General features: G+C 37.4%; 5 protein-coding genes across 5 annotated transcripts; 2 read left to right on the top strand and 3 right to left on the bottom strand.

Annotated features, from left to right (window-relative positions):
• The first annotated feature begins 177 nt into the window (after window positions 1-177).
• Window positions 178-2,153, top strand: BDF20DRAFT_860126 (permease family-domain-containing protein). The gene is made up of 2 exons (XM_053080491.1): window positions 178-1,039; window positions 1,131-2,153. The coding sequence occupies exons 1-2, from the start codon at window positions 620-622 to the stop codon at window positions 2,019-2,021; spliced, it is 1,311 nt and encodes a 436-aa protein (XP_052938261.1). The 5' UTR covers window positions 178-619; the 3' UTR covers window positions 2,022-2,153.
• A 588-nt stretch (window positions 2,154-2,741) lies between these two features.
• BDF20DRAFT_911555 (interferon-related developmental regulator-domain-containing protein) lies at window positions 2,742-4,391 on the bottom strand (the record flags this gene model as incomplete). Its single annotated transcript, XM_053083839.1, has 5 exons — window positions 2,742-3,269; window positions 3,341-3,455; window positions 3,538-3,779; window positions 3,875-4,157; window positions 4,243-4,391. The coding sequence occupies 5 exons, from the start codon at window positions 4,389-4,391 to the stop codon at window positions 2,742-2,744; spliced, it is 1,317 nt and encodes a 438-aa protein (XP_052938260.1).
• A 611-nt stretch (window positions 4,392-5,002) lies between these two features.
• BDF20DRAFT_390892 (peptidase M28) lies at window positions 5,003-6,721 on the bottom strand. Its single transcript, XM_053075346.1, has 5 exons — window positions 6,457-6,721; window positions 6,083-6,389; window positions 5,625-6,003; window positions 5,177-5,546; window positions 5,003-5,066 (listed from the first exon to the last, which is right to left on the bottom strand). Exons 2-4 carry the CDS (start codon window positions 6,376-6,378, stop codon window positions 5,436-5,438), a joined length of 786 nt encoding a protein of 261 aa, XP_052938259.1. The 5' UTR covers window positions 6,379-6,389; window positions 6,457-6,721; the 3' UTR covers window positions 5,003-5,066; window positions 5,177-5,435.
• Window positions 6,722-7,608: 887 nt separating this feature from the next.
• BDF20DRAFT_911553 (uncharacterized protein) lies at window positions 7,609-14,741 on the bottom strand (the record flags this gene model as incomplete). Its single annotated transcript, XM_053083838.1, has 12 exons — window positions 7,609-10,137; window positions 10,199-10,324; window positions 10,387-10,504; window positions 10,566-10,717; window positions 10,780-10,995; window positions 11,066-11,178; window positions 11,258-12,047; window positions 12,117-12,230; window positions 12,343-13,157; window positions 13,226-14,185; window positions 14,251-14,355; window positions 14,444-14,741. 12 exons carry the CDS (start codon window positions 14,739-14,741, stop codon window positions 7,609-7,611), a joined length of 6,336 nt encoding a protein of 2,111 aa, XP_052938258.1.
• Window positions 14,742-19,920: 5,179 nt separating this feature from the next.
• BDF20DRAFT_905355 (uncharacterized protein) lies at window positions 19,921-21,491 on the top strand (the record flags this gene model as incomplete). The annotated part of the gene is made up of 5 exons (XM_053083155.1): window positions 19,921-19,939; window positions 20,017-20,157; window positions 20,249-21,231; window positions 21,295-21,381; window positions 21,450-21,491. The coding sequence occupies 5 exons, from the start codon at window positions 19,921-19,923 to the stop codon at window positions 21,489-21,491; spliced, it is 1,272 nt and encodes a 423-aa protein (XP_052938257.1).
• Between the last annotated feature and the right edge of the window lie 109 nt (window positions 21,492-21,600).

Below are 21,600 nucleotides of genomic sequence, written 5' to 3'. Positions count from 1 at the left end.
ATTTTGACTGGAAAATGATGTGTATACCAAGCATCTTTTATAAGAAAAAGGCAACCACACCGTTTTGGGGTTTGAATAGTCGATTACCGTTAGGCTTAGCTGTTATTATGGGCTTCCAGCATTCACTTGCAATGGTAAAGTGTTCAATTTCTGTTTCTGCATACTTCATCATGACAGCAATTGCTCCCGTGTCATAAAATCTTTTTTTTTTTTTTTTTTCTTGCTCACAATTAAGGTTCTGATTTGACAGGTCAGTGGTGTTGTTACACCAGTCCTTATTATGATAGGTACTGGCCCTACAGCGTTGAATTTAGAACGTGCCGATCAACAATATCTTCTTTCAGCCGCCTTAATTTGTTCTGCTTTATTATCACTCATCCAAATCACTCGTTTTAAAATATGGAGAACAGGTAAAATTAAAGAAAAAAAAAAAAGAATACACAATAGGAATACCTGGAAAATACGGAACCAAAATTACTTACCTATGCTATCGTTCATCTTCTATGTCGACTTTACTATTCTTGTCGGTTAACTAGGGTATTACATTGGTACAGGTTTACTCAGCGTAGTTGGTCCTAATTTCGCCAGTATCCCAGCTGCTAGCGCTGTGATCAGAAATATGTATAACAACGGCTTTTGCCCCTCGAACATATTAGAAGACGGAACCACGCAATATTTACCTTGCCCTCATGCATGGGGCGCTATCCTTGGCACGGCCATGGTCTGTTCGTTCTTTGAAATTTTCATGAGTTTTCTACCTCCTAAAACGATCCGTCGAGTATTTCCTCCTATTGTTTCTGGCACTACTATCTTGCTCATCGGTTGTTCAGTTGTTAGCACCGCTTTAAAAGACTGGGCAGGTGGATCAGGTAGCTGTTCCAGTAGGCCAGAAACTGGTCTTTACTCTATGTGTCCATCAACGGAAGCTCCTCATCCTCTTCCTTGGGGCAGTCCCGAATTCATAGGCCTTGGTTTCCTTGTTTTCGCTACCATTATTCTTATAGAAAACTTTGGCTCGCCGTTCATGAAGAGTTCTCAGGTTAGTTCATCCTACCGTTTGACGTTCTGGTTTACTCAAGCATGAGCTTTTTGTTAATTTCGCATGCCATTCTATTATTATATCCGTACAGATTGTTATAGGCTTAATCGTCGGTTTGATTGTTGCAGCAGCTTGTGGATATGTTGATAAGAGTTCTATTGATACTGCACCTCCCATCACTTTCCTGTGGGTACGCACTTTCCCGATTACTGTTTATGGACCAGCAGTTATACCGTTTCTGATTGTGTACTTGGATAATATATTGGAGAGTATTGGTGATATTACAGCTTCATGTGATGTATCAGGTGTTGAAGTTGAAGGTGAACCTTTTCAACGCCGCATTCAGGGTGGGCTTTTAGCAGATGGTACCATTTCATTCTTGGCTGCTTGTATGACAATGAGTCCCCTTGTTACCTTTGCTCAAAATAATGGTGTTGTTGCCTTAACTCGGTGCGCTAACCGTATTGCGGGTTACTTTTGTTGTATGTTCATTCTGATTTATGGTATCTTTGGTAAGATCTCTTCTGTCTTCTTGGCCATTCCATCTCCTGTACTCGGTGGTATGAATGCCTTTTTATTTGCTTCTGTCACCGTCTCGGGTATTCGTATTCTTGCCTATCTTGATTGGACCAGACGCGATCGATTTATTGTCACATGTTCCCTAGCTCTTGGTCTGGGCGTTACTCTGGTTCCTTCATGGTTTTCTCATGTATTCCATTATACTGGCTCAAACGAAGCACTTAAGGGCTTTTTGAACGCTATAGAGACGATTGTGGACACAGGTTACTGTATTGGTTCTTTGATGGCTATCTTTTTGAACTTGGTTGTTCCTCACGAGTGGGGAACTGAAACACTCAAGGAGATTGAGGAAAAGGAACGCCTTGAGCGAGATAAAATTCGTGAAGGCTTCATCAACAGTACTCTTGATGAAGAACATCCCCTTGAGCAACTCAGTACTGCTTCTCCGAGGGTAAATCCTTAGAAGAACAATTTCTTTTTATCTTTGAACTTTTTTGTATTATATTTTAGAAGTTTTAGTTGTACATACTCGCTTATGTACCTCGTTTTCCTTCTCTAAAATAAAATAGTACATATATTCTTTTATTATATAATTATTAAGGCTTGTTTAGTAAAATAAATACAGTATTTTACAATATGTCTACATTTGTCTACTTATTGTGATGTTTTCATATACATGACTATTCTAGAGAGATTCGATATCTTAATATACTGATAGAGTATATGAACTATGAGACCGATTTCGGGACAGATCGATGAAATATGAAAAATGTATATGCTATGAGTACGTGAAAAGGTGTAAAAATAAAATAAGAAATGCTGTAATACTTACATATGAGGTATAGTCCCAAAAGTTAGAGTTGAGCAGAATGACACATTTGACAGAAAAAAGTAGTGTTATTGAGGGCTTCTGGCAGTCTTGTTCATTTCTTTATATCTCTTACCCAAAAGGAGACAAAGGAATATACTAGAACCAATCAAGCTCAGGTTTTAGTCATAACTTGGCTTCTTTTGCTTAACACCCAACTAAGCAAATGGACAGAAAGTGTTAAGAGAGTCTGATAAATCAGCTTTATACATAATCTTGAGAGCACTCTTTTTTTCAGTCTGAATAACTCACCTCTCAGATGGAGACATTTCATTGGACGATTTCAATTTTTATTCCAAAAAATAATAATAGAAGTTAATATACGGGAGGGTTCTCTTTACCAAGTCTGGCATTGCGCAAATGCTTCGTTCTCGACTTTTTATTTTCTTCAAATAAGTATTTTTTGTCCACATTGCTCAGCTCTGAGATATCAAAGCTTGTATCGTCGTCGGAATCACTATCATAATAGTGCGGGCCACCAGTTGAATAATGAAAGATCGAGCTCATCATGGGGTTTGTTTTTAAATGATATTGGAAACCTTGGCCAAGTATTTTTCTAAAACAATTCAAAGGTAAGATCTTGGCCCAACCACGGAAAGTCAAAACTCTACCACCAATTTTTAACTCTTCAATGGGCTTCACATTCTCTTCTACACTTTGAACAATGTCGCGGAATACTGACTTTTGTTCAGCCCGATCACTCTTGGCTCTTCGTCGACTACTATCCACTGAGAGGTCCTTTAATGTGCGAATCAAACCATCCATATTATCATATTCAGGCTTCCCTGAATCTTCTGCGTCACTCGTTTGTTCCTCATCCAGCTCATCATCGTCTTCTTCATCCTGATTTAAATATGAAATATAGGTTTAATATAGGATTTGTTTTCATAAGGCTTGCTTTTCAAATTGCTTACATCTGAAGTTGCAAAAATGTTTACTGTCTCAAAAATAAGGCCAACATTCTCTCCTGCAGCAATTCGCACATCCTTGTCCGAGGATTCCAGCAATAACTCATGAACTGGCATAACTCTAAAAGTGAGACAGAAAATCTGTTCGGTTAAACTCGCTTGCCATAAGCTGTGTATATTTTCAATTTTTCCACAATCCTTACTTCTCCACCTCCTCCCATAAAACCTCAAAATTGACAAATCCCATCGAAAATGAAGCAGCGAAGAGTAATCCATAAGCATGAACAGCCTCACAGAATAGTTTGTCTAATTCATGACTTGTAAAATTCTCTACATTAAAATCAGCACCGTCTGTTTCAATTAGGTCGAACAAATAGTTTCGAACCAGTAGCTTATCTATATCTGATGCGGCAATATATGTGATTAAAGATAATGTTTGAAGACACTACGAGAAAGTAAATTAGATGATTCTTTAGTTCGTCTTTCAATTCGTTGCAATATGTATCTTTTCAGTTTTTCACCCTCTCAATAAATCTTTACACTAATTTTGATTTCGATGTCGTCACTATCTTTGATAGTATTTCTTAGAGACGGCAAAATTTTTCGATACAAGTCATCACCATCACTTTCCGAGATATCATCCATGTTGATAAATGTCAGTGCAATGCCTTTAGCTGCGAGACATGCTTCTTTTATGCTAGCATTTTTTGTAAGTGACTTTTTCAACAAAGCTAAAACCTCTAATAAACGGTGCTCAATCTGTGAGGAGACATTATGGCAAGCAAAACAGTTTACAAGTGTCTCCAAAGAATGTTCCCGGGTACTGTTGTATAAATGGTGTTGTTTTTTAGGAAACCGTTTCCTTTATGCATAAAAATTGTGTACCCGCACTGAGAAAATTGCAATACCTAGTTCGAGATTCAGATAGATCGTCCAAAGCCTGATTCAACTGATCAACCCAATTGGAGATTTGGGCGTCCTCAGTAGAGACATATCTTTTCGAAGAAGACTTTGCAGATCGTTTAACACTATGTAGCGCAGTTCTTCTGTCTCTCATGATTATGATACAATATATAAAGAAAGGAAGGTTTACTTTTTTTTAAACCTCGCATAAAGTTTTCACTTTTTTTTTTTTTTTTTTTTTTTTTTTTTGTTTTTTGCATTGCTTGGTTTCGATTTGAAGAGCAGCTACTGGCCAGGAAAATAGATTTTTCTTGTGGAGTAACTACGACTTGGCTTTGCGCGAACCTAAAAGTATAAAATAACCCTAACCAATTGACATAATACCTGAAGAAGACTTGCGGGTAATTGTGTAACTATGTTAACAAGTGTTTCTCTTTCTATTTTTACTTTTCATACTTGGAGGATACGGACATGAATAAGTAGCAAATGTATAGCATACGACAGCGTAGTCATTCAATTTGAGATACTTGTTCTTAAATAACGGGATCAAAAATAGAGGAAATCTTCTTTATAAGGTAAGCGCCGGTTTCTGGATCATCGATTTACCTGTGCTCCTTTGCAATTTAAATTGCTCGATTACTTTAGATGGAAAGTCAAGATTGAAAACAAAGCATAGTGAATACGCAGTACGTTCAAAGATTTGCACGCAGAATTTTGAGCTTACTACTTTATTACAGAAGAATTTTTGAATCCTCCGACAGCGCTACATTGAACAACAACACGAGGGAACACTGTTCTTGAAATAATAGTCCCTTTAACTTATTTGAAACTTAGTTGATAATGCTGAGTTAATACATGTAAAGTAGAGTTGAAACAAAAAGTACTACAGCAACTAACAATAGATGTATCGTCTCTATTGCTGTTTTAGGGTTTCCTTACGAAAATGCGTAGCTTGTAAAAAGTATTGTCTTCTCAATAGTATTTGAAAACGAGCAAAAAGGATGGATAGACTATCTGGTTTTCCTTTGAAATGATTGCAGTTTTCTAAATAATTTTTCTCCTTCATTAAGATAAAACCTCATTTGACGGAAAACGTCCTCTTTGGCAAACATGCATTCTTTCTTAAGCTGACAGAGGTATATAATGTAGTTGGGTTTATTTTATTCTCTATTCTATGTTCGTAATTGAAAAAAAATGGTTATAAATCGTTATGAGGTAGTGGATCCAACTCTAAATATTCCGCAATAAAGGCGCGGAGCAGAAGTGCTAAATTCTCCACCACAGCTTGATCTATACAATCAGCATTATCCTAAAGGCACGAAAGAAACAAAAATTAAAAACGTTGAGTTCATGCAGATACATGTAAGAACTTAGACTCAACACTTACTGCTATATTATGCCAAACAGGCGGAAATGGGAATGGTATCAAATGTAGAACATTAACTCCTCGGGATAGGAAGGGGACGTGATCGTCCCCTATCGATTCTCCTCTATAAGTTAGCACGGAATTAGGATTAAAAAAAGACATCAAAGGTTGATTGGTTGTCGTGGAAATTGTTCTCAATAATGATTGATTGCTAAGTCGACTCTCCAGATTCATCAATCTATCAAAAAGCCAACTCGTAGGTCGATAAAAGTTGGGAAACTGAACATTTGGTGTACCAAGCAAGTCTAATAATACCAATACTTCAATCTGGTCTAATCTATTCTTTAAAGTCTTGGTAGGATGAGGAACCATTGCTGTTTCCCAAGTATGGGCTAAGTGCCTGTTGATTGAGAGGTACTAAAAATCAGTCGACTGGTACTGCAGCCAAACCAAGTATATTCGTTAAAAAGGCTTCTCACCTTGCTCCGTAGATCGAATCTGTGGCTGTCCAACTCTCAAATGCCTCTTCACCATCGAAAAATATAAATTGAAGTGTCTTTTGTGGCTGTCTATAATTCATTGATTTATCCGCCAACATGTAGTTAATCGATTCTGCAATATTCATCAAAAGACCACAAGGAATCGCGCTATCGGTTGCTCCAATAAATTCGAAATCTGGCACATATTTTGAATCGTAATGGGCTGCCATAACAAGGCGAGAGGGTTTATCTGGGTTCTGAGTGACGATAATGTTGGCAAATGATTTATTCCCCATAGGTGTAGTATCTGTAAATTCGTCCAATTCAATATGCCAGCCCAAGTCCTTAAAGTGCTGTATAATAAATTGACGTACTGCTGCGTTACTAGGTGTGCCAGACACACGTTCCACGAGTAAGGGCTTCATGAGATTGCCATTCACAGAAAGTCGGTTAGGATCTGTAAGCTTTGCCAAATGCTTTAGTGACTCATTAGTTACTGCTTTGTAGCAATTGATAAAATAAGGAAAGAACAGTAGAATGAGTAAATAGCTCAAGGCGATAGGTTGTCTCATTATAACAAGAGTAAAGCTCAATAGTCACTCATAGAAGAAAAGGAGGCAAAAGAAGTAAACTGTCCAAATTTTAATCACTGCTGCTTTTTTTTCACTTTTTTTATTAGTTCTATTGTAACTGATTTAACACTTTATTGAATGACTTTGCTTCTATTGATTTCAAACGAATCCCAAATTGTTACACATTTGCCAGATCATCTCGAAAAGGCTCAATTTGGTGAACGCAATCGTCTTATGTTTATTTCCATCCAATCTCCACAAACAGCTCTCCTAATGCAATGCCGCAATGTTTAGTCCAAGAACACTTTTTTTACTCGCTTTTCAAATTCGTTCTTAGTGACTTATCTCTCTAAACTGGATAGGATTGCAATCGACTGCTGCTTTATACTTTGACTCAGCAATCGCCAGTTGGAGCAAAATTCCAAGAATCTAAAAGTTGTAAGGGTCAGTTGTTGGTATCGGGTGTTTGACAACCTTGGCCAAAATATTCTTTCTGAGTATAATTCCACCAAGCAACTGAAGTTTTATTAGAAGAACTTATTAATGCTTGATCCTTTATTTACCAATAACACTTTTACTATAGTGCTTTTTTGACGAGTTGATGAAGTTAACTCGCAGGGATGTTGATACCATACTAGTAACATTCCTCTTTATCTTCAACCTTGGCTCTCTGCTTTTACTTATTTTATTATGGTTACTCCTTCTCATCTGCTCTTCAATTTATGTCTCCTCAATTATATATGCGTTCTTTTTATCATTTATTCTCGAATTCGAGTCATGCAGTTCACATATCAGTACAGTATTAAATGAGTATTAAAAGTGAAGGGGTATTAAGTTTTGCTTGTAAAGGTGAAAGGGCTAGAATTACGATAAAAATTACGGTTACTTTCTATATAGAAATATGGTAGTACATGGTTAAAGCAGAAATGTTTTGCATTTTTGAATGGTATGAGATCAAGTCTTTGATGTTTGTTCTTCAGGCATGAATATTCTTTCCATGAATTGCTCGTAACCCCAGTTAGAAATTCTGTGCCTATTGGTGATGGTTTTCACGTCATTTGCTCTTTGTGCGTATACACATTTATAAAATGAATATAAGTTTGTATGCACAGATGCACGGAAAGCGTTTATTGCTGTTGAACGGACAAGTGGTCCTAAAATTGATCCAGAAACGACCATTTTATTGAACAGTAGGCCAAAATAAGGGATTTTTGCATCGCGATACACTTGAATTCGATACATGTCATTAGGTAAAGGCGTAATGATGATCTGAGCGTTACCGAAATCACCACCAATCGTGTCTACACGATAATCTCGATTATGCTCGTTCCACACTATATGAACATGATCATTACCAATATGGCGCTTTTTCTTCAATTGCTTAGGATCAGAAGGATCTGTGGGCATTTTTGTGACATCATGATATATGATCTCTAAAGTAGCTGAACAATAGTACGAAGCTCGACTACCATTAGTTGCATTCCTTTCTAAACCGCCCAAATAGCCTGTATGAGAAGCAATGTCTATGTCCCAGCCCAAGCTACTGACAAATTTGTCGTATTTTTCGGAACCTTGGTTATTCTGTAAGATACTTCGTTCATCTTCTTGCCCAGCTGCAACATAAATCAAAGCAATTTTCATCGTTTCTCGCCCATGCTTTCGGTCTAAACCTCTTAAATCACGATATAATCCTGGCGATTTATTGAGCATTTGGAAAGAGCCATTTTTTAGGTGATTATAGTGTATAAACCCTAAATGACTCATTAACAATCGACATTGCTGAAAGGGAACGTGAAGCTGCTCGGGTTCCTGTGGAAATGCTGGTAAGAAATTCTTCTTCAAACTGAAGTTATTGATCAATTGAACTTGCATCGTATCTTCTCGTTTCTCTGTAGGCTGTTTACTGCTCATTCCTTTCTTACGAAGCATGTTCATCATGGAATACCAAGCTTGTATGTCTGTTTCGTACTGTTGGTTGCTTTCAGCTTCATTGGCTAAGTACTCATCCAATTGTTTTCCCATATCTCCTACCATGTCAGATTGAAATGAGGTCAGAGTACTTGGCGTGCTAAGTGGTGTACCCATAGCTGTTAAGCAGTCGGGATGCTTCTCGCCAATTTGTTGCAATAATTCCGCCACAGGATCTTTCTCTGTGAGTGCTGGAAATGTTGTATTTTCTGTTGTAGCTGCTTGTTGTTTTTGTACAGTTATATCTTCACGTAAAGTGAACCTTTGGGCTTCATCATTCATCAGTACTTCCGCCATGGCAGTCGCCGTCTCTGGCTCATCATATCCAGGCTCCAATTGAGCATCCCAAACGTAACGACCGGTCAAATCGCGAATAATCATCCTAGCATGTGTTTTTTTGGTCTCTCCTAGTTTAGGTACCTCTGCAAATGCAATGATGGTGCTATCATTAAAGGAAAAGTACTGATAATGTCGGTAGTCCATATCATCTTGCGATACACCAGGCCCCAAAATAGTGCTATGGATTGTAGCAGGCCCATAAGGAGGTGCGAAATTGTTGAAGTGATGCAGAAGATGCAATAAAACAGCTTCTGCGGATTCTTTCACGTAGCCTGAATCATTTTCGTTCATGTTATTATTGCAATTTGTTGACAGCTGATCCACCTTATCAGATTGAAGTGGCGGTCGTTTATCTAACACCAATTTGAATTTTAGAGTGCTTAATTCTTTTTTCTTTCCTGGGCTAGAGGGCTGTTGAGGATGGTGTTGTTTTTGAAAATGCGGTGATTGAGGCGTCGTCTTTTCTTGTTGTCCCTTCGATTCTGAGTCTACACGCAGCGCATATTCAATTACATCAAATACGAGTTGACAAAGGTCTGTTTCTGAAAAGATTGCTGGGTTGATGGCCATAATCCATTCCAATAAGCAGCTGAACAGTTTGGAGATAATGAAGCCTCTTCCATTTGGCGTCGTAGTTTCATATTTGTTGAGATGTACATTTAATGAATCAATAATGTGCGTAAGAATTTCTTGCACGATAATACCATCAATATCCAGCTCTTCTTTATATATATGTGCCATTGTAATGAGACAATCAGCTACGTTATTGACAATTGGAATGCTGCACCAATACAGTTGGTTTACCAGCGAAACAACACATTCATGTATAGTTTCATACTGGGGAGTTTCGTTCGACATCAGTTCATCTAAAGCCAAAACACACAAGTTATCGATCACCATACAGTGAAGTTCGGTTTCTTCTTCAATATGTGACAATACAGTGGTATTGTTGTCAAGTAAACGAATAAGTACATTTTTCAACCAAAACTTCACGTCAGCAAAGCAGAATTGCTTCCGTTCCTGCAATGCATCGAACCATGGTATATTGATATCCTCTAATGGGAGTACTAAATCCTTTAACCGATTAGAAATGGATATTAACGACCCCAGAATGCAAATACAACTTTTTTTAACATTGCAATAGAGTGCTAGCCGTTGTTCATTGGCGCCCAAAAGCTACGAGTTTATCAATCAATATATATTCACATAATCTATAATTCAACTTTTGGAGACTAACCTGCTTTTCTATGGTATCAATAAAGGATGGAATTAGGATATGAACACCAGGCAAAGACGCACCAAAAAGGTTATCACAGTTGAGCAGTATGGCTTGTATGATAGTGTTATTGTTCGAAGACAGACCCTATCGTCCAATTACTTAATTCTTTGCACGGAAAGTCATCATAATTACCGTATTCTACTTACCTTCAAGATAATGTTATAGAAAGCAGCATAGTAGGCATCTGACACCTTTATCTCAGGTTTTCGCGCCATAATCCGACATAAACTACCATAGGCATCCGCTTTACCAGTGTCAAACGAACTATTGACAAGAAGTATTAACAGAACAGTAAAAGAAACATAACTACAACTGTCATACTTACGAAGGTAAGTCGCTTGCTTGTATCAGCCAAGGTACTACTTCATACATCGGTGGAATAGGGATTCCACAGTACGGTTGCTGTGATCTAACAGTTTGAAGCGTGTCCCAGATATCAACTACACACTTCATTGCTATGCGATGATTTTGCGGGCCCTTTTGAAGCAACGCAATGAATTATAATGGATTCAATATACCAACTATTACCTCTTCCTTACCTCGATCTCGTTTATATTACCAACAGATAATAGCATATTTTTCCAAAGTACCAAAACCTCCTCACCTTTATAAGGTAGATTGCTAAGGGCCAAGAATTCTGAACTTCTAAAAGAGCCTAAGCCTGAAGGTAGTTTTTCAGTAACAGAAGCAGGATGTAGCAAAACTGAAATGGATTCACTCGTTGGCCAAGCAGAGGATAATGAAGTTCTATTTGACTGAAGATTGATCAATAGTTAATTACTCCCTTAAAACCTATTCTTTTAGTTTATTCTTTTGTCCGCTGACCTTAATTGATGATCCCTCTACTGAACTGCCGCTAGAAAGATCCCATTCAGGGACAAGTTTTTTATCCGCGTCTTTTACTCCTTGCTTAGAGGAATTTATTTGAACGCCATGACCTATGAACAATAATACATACTATATGAGAAACACGTATTTAATTTATGAAGCATTCAGGTTGACTTTTCTTTGATATACCTGCATTGGCCTTTTTCATTAATGTAGCTCCAAATGTAGAAGCGTTATTCGTACTTTGTACACTGCTTCCTTGTGACGGTGCTGAAGAAAATGTTGTTACAGGCATAGTAATCTTAATACCAAACTTGCTATTACTTCCAGCACTACTTTTGAGTGTACTATTTGGTACTGTTGCTGCCGTAGTTGACGTTTCATCCATCTCTTCTATCATATCTTCATCCATCACTGCTGTTAAATTGGTTGATTTACGCTCACTTTTAAACGTATTGGCGATGTCCTGCAATGAAGCACTACTTAAGTTCCTCAATAGTGTAGAGACACTACCTTCAGGAGCCGGCGGCTGTTGTAGTTGTTGTTGCTGTTGCTGTTCGTAGTTGTTGCTTAAAGTATCATAATATTGCTTTTCATGATGTTTCGTATCTAATAGTTGACCTTCACTGCCGCCTGTCGACAATGGCCTATTGGCCGAAACTCTTTTGCTATTCCCGCCACCATGGCGTGGATTTGACTGCATACTTAGATGTCGCGACCTTTTGGATTTACCCGTGATACTTGAGCGCGCACTATTGCCTCCACCTGTGGCAGCTGCTGGTATATGTATATTGTTGGTTCCACCAAAATATGAATACCTATTACTACTACTGCTACTTGAAGTATTAATATCCATTGTTTGTGAAGTTGACGATGGCTGAAATTCTTCGACAAAACGATACTTCGTTTCCGGAACAAGGTCATATTCCACTTTATATAAGCGTGAGGAAAGCAATCTTGTCAGCTTTTGCATAACCCTCTAACATAAGCATACAATACGTGAGCAAAGGAACAATCTAAACTGTATTGACCGAAAAGAAATGCTTACCACCCATTGGTTCAAAGCCTGAACCCAGCGCATTGAACTAACTAGATGCGTTTTCAAATCATGCCAAAGCTCCATATGCACAATGTTTGCTCTAATGAAAGCATGTAGCAGCGTCTATATAACGATATATTATTAGCATTAGCAAAGGTCAGCCCTTTTTTTAATTTTCTGTAGTAATCTGCTGGTGCTATTTTTAATAAGCTTTTGGTCATTTCTCTCTTTTTACCTCCCACAGATAATCGGCAAAGTCTTCAGCTAACACTTGAACAGGTATTCGACTGTATTTTTCAGGTCGACTCATAAACCATTGCTGGATATCCATTAGACATTGTAGCATAAGCTCCCAGCTTTCCCATTCAATATCAATACCACCCTTTGACACAGCGATAGCGCGGTAAATACCAATTGCATCTTTGTAAAGGGCAACCAAGCCATCCCAATCTGTCACTTGCTGCATATCGGCTGCCGTCATATCTCGACTATTCTTCCCTGATCTGTCTTCAAAAATCAATTTAATCATTAGCATGTAGCGACGCAAGAATGTATTGGTGTCCGTGCAATTGTTGTTGTCTTTTGTTGTGATTGCTATTGGATCAGTCTGTTTTGATTCCGAATCGTTAATAGTCGTTGCTGCTGTTTCGGATGCTGATGATATCGAAATAGCCGCACATTTATCAGAACTGGAGCCAGCAGCTTTTCTAAGAAATAAAGGGCGGTCTTCTTCATTGCCCAATATCCAAATGCCTAAAATATGAATAGCACCTCGTGTAATATCACGGTATTGTGGATTGGTGCAGGGTAAAATAAGAGATTGCCGAATGATCTCATGCAGAATTTCACGAGTTTCATAGGATGATAAAACAATCGATTTCAATATAGGCGTTGCTGGTGAAGAGCAAGGTGCAATGCCTGACATATGAGAATGATGCTGCTGCTGCCACTGCGTATGGGTAAATTGATTGCTATTGTCCAAGCAGTAGCCGATTAGAAAGCGTAAAATAGACCTCAGGATAGAGGTTGGGCACGAAGGAAATCCAAATACTAGCAAGTAATTATATATCAATACGAACTAGAAGAAATAACATTAAAAACAAGAAATCCAAGCTTACCTTTTGTTGTGTCTGAGGTTCCTTCGATATGCAAAGATTTTGATATGGAAGGTACAAATTTCGTCAAATAATATGTTCTGAATATTTTGAAAAGAAATTTTGCACTCGCTGTCGCTGCATCAATACCCACACCTGTAGCTATACCATCGTCTGGTTCGATCCGATCACCTGGAGGATAATCGTATTCGTCAGGTGGAGGAGGGGAGCCAGCTGCAACATATGCTAAACGCACAAGATTCATTATGAATATGTGTATCAACAGAATTGAATCGGTAAAGGTTGGCTGCACAGGATTTGGGTATAATGGAGGTGCATCATCACCCAGTATCAATTTTTGTTGTAGATCAATTGAGCTTGATTTTATTCTATCATCTCTTTGTAAACCATGATTTACATGCTGCTTGTCTGATCCATGACTTTCTCGTAACTTTTTAACGAAATGTAAGCCAGTTGCTTGTAATTTACTTGTGGTAGTAGTTGGAGGAGCATGATGTGGCGGGACTGATCCTATGTCTTCTGTCTCGTTTGATTTAGTAGCTGTTGTTGTTGCATTGGGTATATTCTGCGCTGTATTTAGCGCAGCTGTGGCTGTCGAAGTAGGTGTATTAATAGTAGTAGTACTAGAGGTTGCGCTGGCAGATGATGTAGAACTATTTGCCTGTATCTTATCTAAAACGAATAAATCAAGTGAAATAGCATTGGCGAACAAATCGATACACTCTGGGTATTCAACGACTTGATCATTTAACCATAATAATAATAGTTGAAAGCCCAGGGCTCGCAGCCTTGGATGATTTCCATGATCCAGTAAGTGCGTAAGAATGATTGCGATATTCTGCCTTTGCCACCCATTTCTCATCAATTCGGGTATATACAAAAATATTTTTCTTAATAACAATAAGTTCTTCTGTAGATTGACTAGATCCTTCGAATTCCAAGATTGGGGACGTTCCGATTTATCTATTTGTTCAACAGAGGTTAATCGCACACAACAGACGGACAGTTTGTGTTCTTTCTATATTTACGTTTTATTTTCTCGATTTGATGCATGCATGCTTCAAACACTACCTGAAAAACTTGTTCAGCATGCTCTTGAAAAAATTTGGCCTGATCGAATGTATTTGTTGCATCTAAGTAGAATTAGAAGAGAGAGTGATTTGGTTGGAATCACATTTTTCTGTCATTCTCTTTTTATTAATAGCTCGGTTGCTCAGTTACCGATATAACTCCAAAGACTTTGAGCTCTTGTTTTAGCTTTCTGTTTTTCGTCTAAGAAATTCTTTGTCTTTTTCTTTAATTTTTCATTCTTATCGTCCTTTCCAGATAATGTGTAGGTTGAAGTAGAAGGAGCAATAGGTATATCAAGGCCGACGGTTGTATTATTTTTGTTGGTATCATCAATTGAGCTGCTGTTATTACTGCTGTCGGTATAGATATTCGTTGTTGTACGTGTATGTTTGTCTGAATGAGTAAAACCTTTTTTTAATTTTGAGGAAGAAGGTATTGCCTTCCTCATTTCGTGAATAAGATCTTGTCTTTCTACTTCAACACTAAGACAAAAAAGGCTAACGAAGCAAGAAATCATTTTTTCCCTTCCATATTAATTTCATTCTAACGTAGCAGCAGTACGAAAATTAAGGGGGCGAATGTCACGACATTGACTGTTGGTTTTCCGCTACTTATTTTATTCATCACTCCTAAATAAACCTTTTAACGAATTGATGAGTCAGGAAGCATTGTATCTTTATATGAGCAATTGGAAGCATAATGTTTTCAATAACGAAAGTTCATTTATTGTCATAAAGATTCAATATTTCAAAAAACAATAGTTTTTTGCATAACTAACATTTTGAAAACCTTTTTGAGCATGTTCTCTTTCATGTGTTTAATAAATTATTACGTTTTCTTTATTAAAAATCTAGTTACAAGTACGTTTAACTGAATAATAATTGCTTCGTTCACAGAAGTATGAAGACCTTTTCTTTTTATAGAAATTACGCGAATACTACATACCGCGAATTATAAGGACGGAAACTAATGTACACTAAAAAGGTTTGATCAAGTGCTATTTTTTTCTTCAGTAAGTACCAAAAAAAAAAAAAGAAAAAAAAAAAAGAATGCTCTACTGAGTGATAGAGTGTTCTTTTTTAATCAATAGCTATTGTGTATGGATTAGGTTTGTGTAGTAACGCTTGTCGTTACTAAGAGCAAAAAGCATTATTTACCGCGAAAGCGAGGCAAGTATTCTGCGGTTGAAGCATAGAGTACTTGCTCCAGTTTAGGGAGCTGTTATAAACTGAATTTCGATACAACGACACAAGAAAAATAAGTTACCAAATTAAATGAAAAAGATTGACAGCAACATCTTCATTGCAGCGACGTGTATTGTAGTTATGTTTATATCAAGGCTTCCAAGTTGATTTAAATCATCAATTTGTGGAATTCTGGCCTATTCCGTAACAATTAGGAGATCTATGCAACTTGACTTTTCATCCATTCGAAGTTCGCAACTTACCATTTTGAACTTTTATATCTTTTTTGGAATTGTTAAATAGATACGCATAAATATGATATGCTAGAATATGAGCTTTACTTTACACGTATTGGAAATTTTCATTATCATATACGCTGTTAAATGGAAAGACTGTTGTTATTACAGCTTCTTTATAATACTACAACTACTTCTGGAAACGCCTCGTGATCGCGTATTGTCTTCATAACTCCGTGGCCAAAGGCGGCTAACGGGCCTCTACAGTTGCTCGGCTAAATATGGCAGGAAATGCTCACTTTCGAACCATTCTTGTTAACGTTGTAAGTTGACAAAGAAGAAGAGTGGCATTGTAGATGTTAATGTGGCAGATATACACAGCATTATAATGACTAATTTGGCATAAGAGCCTAATGATAGATATTTATTTGATAGTGTCCTTATATCGATATGTTAGAAAGAAGTATGATAACAATCCTAAGTTGTTAAATAACACAACTTACATATCGCACTTAAACGAAAAAATAGACAGCCTATAAGTAGCTTTCAGTCTTGTAGTTTCCATGATTCTGTAGAGCACACACACTCTGCGAAGTTCGACTGTTTGTTCATCAAAACACTGATAGTGTCCTGCTATAGCTACATTACCAGAAGAATTATTCAGAGATAGGCTTGCGGTCTATCTATCCAATAATAGCCATCGCGTCAAGGATTTACTGCGCTCGGTTCAATCTGCAATACATTTTCAACGAATTAATAGATTCCTTTGAGACCTGAAAAATTACTTGATCTATGATTCTCTGCAGCGTTTCTTAAATGAATATTGCTCAACTGCTGTAAATAAGTAGTCAAAAAAGGTAATGTTTCGTCTTTTATTTCATATATCCTCATGTCAAGTTTTTCTTATCGGATTTCTTCGTGTTAATTCCACCAATGTTATTACTTCATCGTCAGATCAAAAATTAGAAGCCATTCCTATAGATACCACTATAAAAGAACCGATCAGACATGACGAATTGTAAATATAAATGTATTTGATACAAAAGCATTCGTTGTAGATTAAAAAATTAGCATTAAAGGCAGCGAAACTTTTTCTATAGCAAGCAACAACTATTTCTAAGTCGTCGATGGCTCGGTTATGAAACTTACTTCAAAAACGTAATATTAAATTGTATATTCTAAAGACAAATGAATATAAATACTGTCATATATTGAGCATGTGTCATCATCAAACAAATAATATAAGCATTTTAGGATTATCAACGAGCCATCAATAATACAGCGAATATTTCTGAAAAAGTAGATTAATCGAACAAGCTATGAATAAAGATAGCCACTATTCTGTCACAATTCGTAGTTAAAACTGTCATTTCAAGTGGACAACGGTCAACAGGTCTACACTCCAGTTTCCTTCACTTCGACTTCCAATGTGATACACTCTCTTTGAGCCACGCTTTATTTTCCGCAAGATAAAATAGTGAAGAATAATCTCTATCTTTTTCTAAGCCGCGCATCGCGTGATAACTTTTGGATAATCAAAATGGACCAACTATTCCTATCCAGAAGAAGACACTAAGACTTACACCCAATCTGAATTACACGCCCTGTTCCAACAGTGGCAACAAGAATATAGAGAAGAGGAACAACAACGTTCACAACAAGAAGGCGGCCTGCCAACAGCTATTGGAGAAATTTTAAGGGAACTATCGCCACGCACAACTCAAAGATACTCTGAAACGATATAAACGTCAAACACCAAAGTGTTGATATGAAAACTGGACAATGGGAGACGCCATCAACCAATCATTTATAAATCAGTTGAAAAGTAGAGGCCACTCACATAAAATCAGTTGAAAAGTAGAGGCTACTCACATAAAATCAGTTTAAAAGTAGAGGCTACTGCTATAAAATCAGTTCAAAAGTAGAGGCCACTCACATAAATCAGTTTAAAAGTAGACGCCTACGTTTGTTCGAACTTCTTCTTCCAATTGATGGTCTCTACTGTAAAACTAAGGTATGTGTTACTTCCTTTACCTAAGCGAATGAATCTGTCTTAAATCAAGATTTAGTCAGACAGTCCATTATGTTGCAAAGACTCAATTCATGTTTGGATGCTTCACATACCGCGCATCATCTGCATTAGGTTCAAAGTAGACGATAAATTAGTTAATCTCTACGAGGTTGAACGTACTAGAGTATTAAGGTAAAGTAGAGGCCACTCACTTTTGAATTGATTCTATGAGTAGCCTCTACTTTTAAACTGATTTTATGTGAGTAGCCTCTACTTTTGAACTGATTTTATAGCAGTGGCCTCTACTTTTGAACTGATTTTATAGCAGTGGTCTCTACTTTTGAACTGATTTATGTGAGTGGCCTCTACTTTTGAACTGGTTTTATAGCAGTGGCCTCTACTTTTCAACTGATGTAGCTGTTGAATATTTGAAGCGTCCGTACGCTTACCAAAAATTGTCTTGCCCATTATTGATCAATTAGCTCCTCAAAATTGGTCTCTTGGCCAAGAGCAACAGTAGAACTATTCCTCTACACTGAGAGTACATACAGTAACAATAACATCCACGGAACAACGACTATACCATCTTCTTACACCTACACAAAGCGTCCTACATCATCATTGCCATCAATAACAACCTTTCTTAAATACTTGAAATATTTGAAATGAGATAAATAACTGTTCAGAGAACTGAAGCAAGGCAAAACCACGCCACTTGAACATGTGTTAGCCGTAAACATGCTATTGTTCGCTATAATTTCGGTTCAATGACGCATGAGCATTATGATTCATACTAAATACATGCCCTCCTCCACATAGAAATACTTTTACTACCAAAGTACCAATTCTTTAGAATAGGTGACGATTCGACTTGCTCAATTGAAAGATACGATAATATTCTACCTGCCTTTGACAATTCCAAAAGTTTCTGAAGATAAGCGGGACCTATTGCATCAAATAATCTTATACGCTTCAGGCTTCGGAGATGCACAGATAGTTGACTTTATTCATCTACCGTGTATGATGTATTTGGGATGAAACTGAACGCTGAACTATCAATCTTTAACGACTGTACATAAACTCCTATCATAGCACGGTTGTACTTCTCAATGCACTCCGTCTTCTGCTGAATCGACTAGCAGTGGAGGTAAAGTCAAAACATTAATATAATTAGTGATGACTGGTGTCCTCAAAAGTTGTAATGTATATTTATTCAATACGAGCTCTCTATAGCGAACGCATTAAGACCTTGGGCTCGGCATGCCTTGCTTATTTGCATATATTTTTGGGATAGCCCGCTTTAGCAGACTTTTTATTGTTATCAAATGTATTGCTGGAGTAGTGCTAAAAAAACATTGACACGAACGACAAGTATAACGGAAAGAGAGAGAGGAATAGGTTAAGCCTGGTGAAGATAAAAAAGGCTATCTGTTTTATCGTCAAATCATCTTCATACATTATATCATTAATCAATACATAATGCAGACTTATTAAAGCCAAGTATCGCCATACTTTGACTTAATACTCAATAACCTCGTAATTCACCAGTGCAGGAACGGAAGTTTACTGACAGTGTGCTTATAGCAGCAGTTTATTTCTTACCTCCGAACAGCTACTACCGAATCATGGATGAAATTATACTTTTTTAACATTGTCAAAGCGCTATACATGTGTGCTTCTTTAACTTTCAACTTGGCATATTATTTGGTGAAATATGTTACCAAAAAATTCAGTTCCATTTGTCGTTCATATATACTTCAAAATACTGGATCGTTGTTAAACTGCTTTGATGCGAACAAGCTTGTTTCTAACATAATCAAACTACAGCATTATCAATGATATTTCGCAAAAGCTGCAGTCAAAATAAGGAGGGTGTCAATACAATAGGAACATAACCTTGGCCGATACTAACTCGAATATACCTAAACATGATTCTTTTCTATCTGCGGCGATCTATTTCTGGAAACGTTTTGTTTGGGACAAAATGGTTCCATTGGTCAACACGGAAAGCGAAACTGTAGACTGGAGCTGACACGTCCCACTGTTTATCTAACAAAATTCTGAGAATTGTTATTGGGCACAGTTTTTTTTTTTTTTTCTCTTTTTTCTCTGTGAAGCACACACTTTTTTCCCTACCCTAAATTCTTTCAAGGTTTTCCTTCTCTTCCCTTCACTTATTTATTCAGACATTTAATCATGGAATCGCAGCAAAAAAGTAATCTTGGAAAAAAACTGAAGTGTAATGTTAAAATCTACATCTATTGACTCTGCCATATATCGCTTTTATTATAGCCACTGGTGTGGACATCAAGAACAAATCAGGAAGTCTCACAGCTCCCACACCTCAAAATACACCCATCAATCCTGCTCCTATCACGTCTAGTTACCGTCCTACTATTTCTTCAATTTCAGAAGACGCAGAAAGCAGTAATGGTAAAGAATCACTTCACTTTTATTGATCTTGGTTTCTGATTTTGTTATGCGAGTTGAACTGAACAATAACACATAAACGAACACTTTTTAGCCGATAACACTGCTGCTTCTAATCTTGCTGGTGCTTTTACAGGAAACCCAGCCCTTTTGAGTATGCTTCAAGGAAAGCTAGGTACTCTAGTAGGCCGTCCCTCTGGATATATTGATTCATTGCCACCTTCCGTTAAGCGTCGTCTTAATGGCCTCAAATACCTTCAATCCAAGCATGCCGAACTTGAAAATAAGTTTCAAGAAGAGGTTTTAGCCTTAGAAAAGAAATATTTGCAGTTGTACCAGCCTTTATATGATCAACGTGCTAAAGTGATTAGTGGGGCTTACGAGCCTACAGACGAGGAAGTGGCTGCCGGCGAAAAGGTAGACCAAGAAGAAGATGAGGACAATGAGACCACAGCAGATAAAGATAATAATGACGATAACGAAGACTCGGAAGTCGATGATAAGAACATTGAGGGCATTCCTGAATTCTGGTTGACCCTTTTGAAGAATCATCCTCAAATTTGCGAAACTATTACCGAGGAAGATGAAGGTGCCTTGAAGCATTTAGTTGATGTGCGTATATCGTACATGGATCAACCCGGCTTCAAACTTGGTTTCGAATTCAAGGACAATGACTATTTTACAAATAAGGTATTGACGAAGACTTATTATTATCAAGACCACGCTTATGGTGGCGATTTTGTTTACGACCACGCTGAAGGTTGCACTATCGATTGGAAGGAAGGCAAAGACCTGACAGTGACAGTTGAAACTAGAAAGCAACGTCATAAGGGCACCAATAAAACTCGTGTCGTGAAGCGTACTGTTCCCTCAAATTCCTTCTTTTATTTCTTCAGCCCACCTGTAATTCCTGATGAAAACGAAGAGATTGACGAAGAAGAGGCCGAAGGTTTGGATGCTAAACTTGAAGCTGATTACGAGATGGGTGAAGAGTTCAAAGACAAGATTATTCCTCATGCTGTTGACTACTTCACTGGCAAGGCTTTGCAATACGAAAACTATGATGAGGAGGATTATGTAAGTATTATTACTCAAGATAGCAAGTTCAGTCGAGAATTTGGTTCTTATCCATTTGAATAGGATGACTACTACGAAGATGAAGATGATGATGAAGATGAGGAAGACGAAGACGATGAAGATGATGATGATGATGATACTGATGCTGCCGTAAGTTATAAAAGAAATAAAAGCTTGGTGAACAGTACATTAATTCTTACTTGTCTACGTTTATCTAGCCTACCAAAGGTGAAAATGCTCCCGAGTGTAAACAATCGTAAGTTTTTCAATTGTTATACGAAGGTCATATTACGCTATCACATAAACAACCTTTGTTCCTTACTTCAAATTAAATAGTTAATCATATACTTTTCAGATAACTTTTTTGTA

This window comes from Mycotypha africana (assembly GCF_025528875.1).
Source record: "Mycotypha africana strain NRRL 2978 chromosome Unknown BDF20scaffold_3, whole genome shotgun sequence".
Classification (NCBI taxonomy): domain Eukaryota; kingdom Fungi; phylum Mucoromycota; class Mucoromycetes; order Mucorales; family Mycotyphaceae; genus Mycotypha; species Mycotypha africana.
The sequence above is the reverse complement of the archived record's forward strand: the minus strand, read 5'-3'. Positions and strand labels throughout refer to the sequence as shown.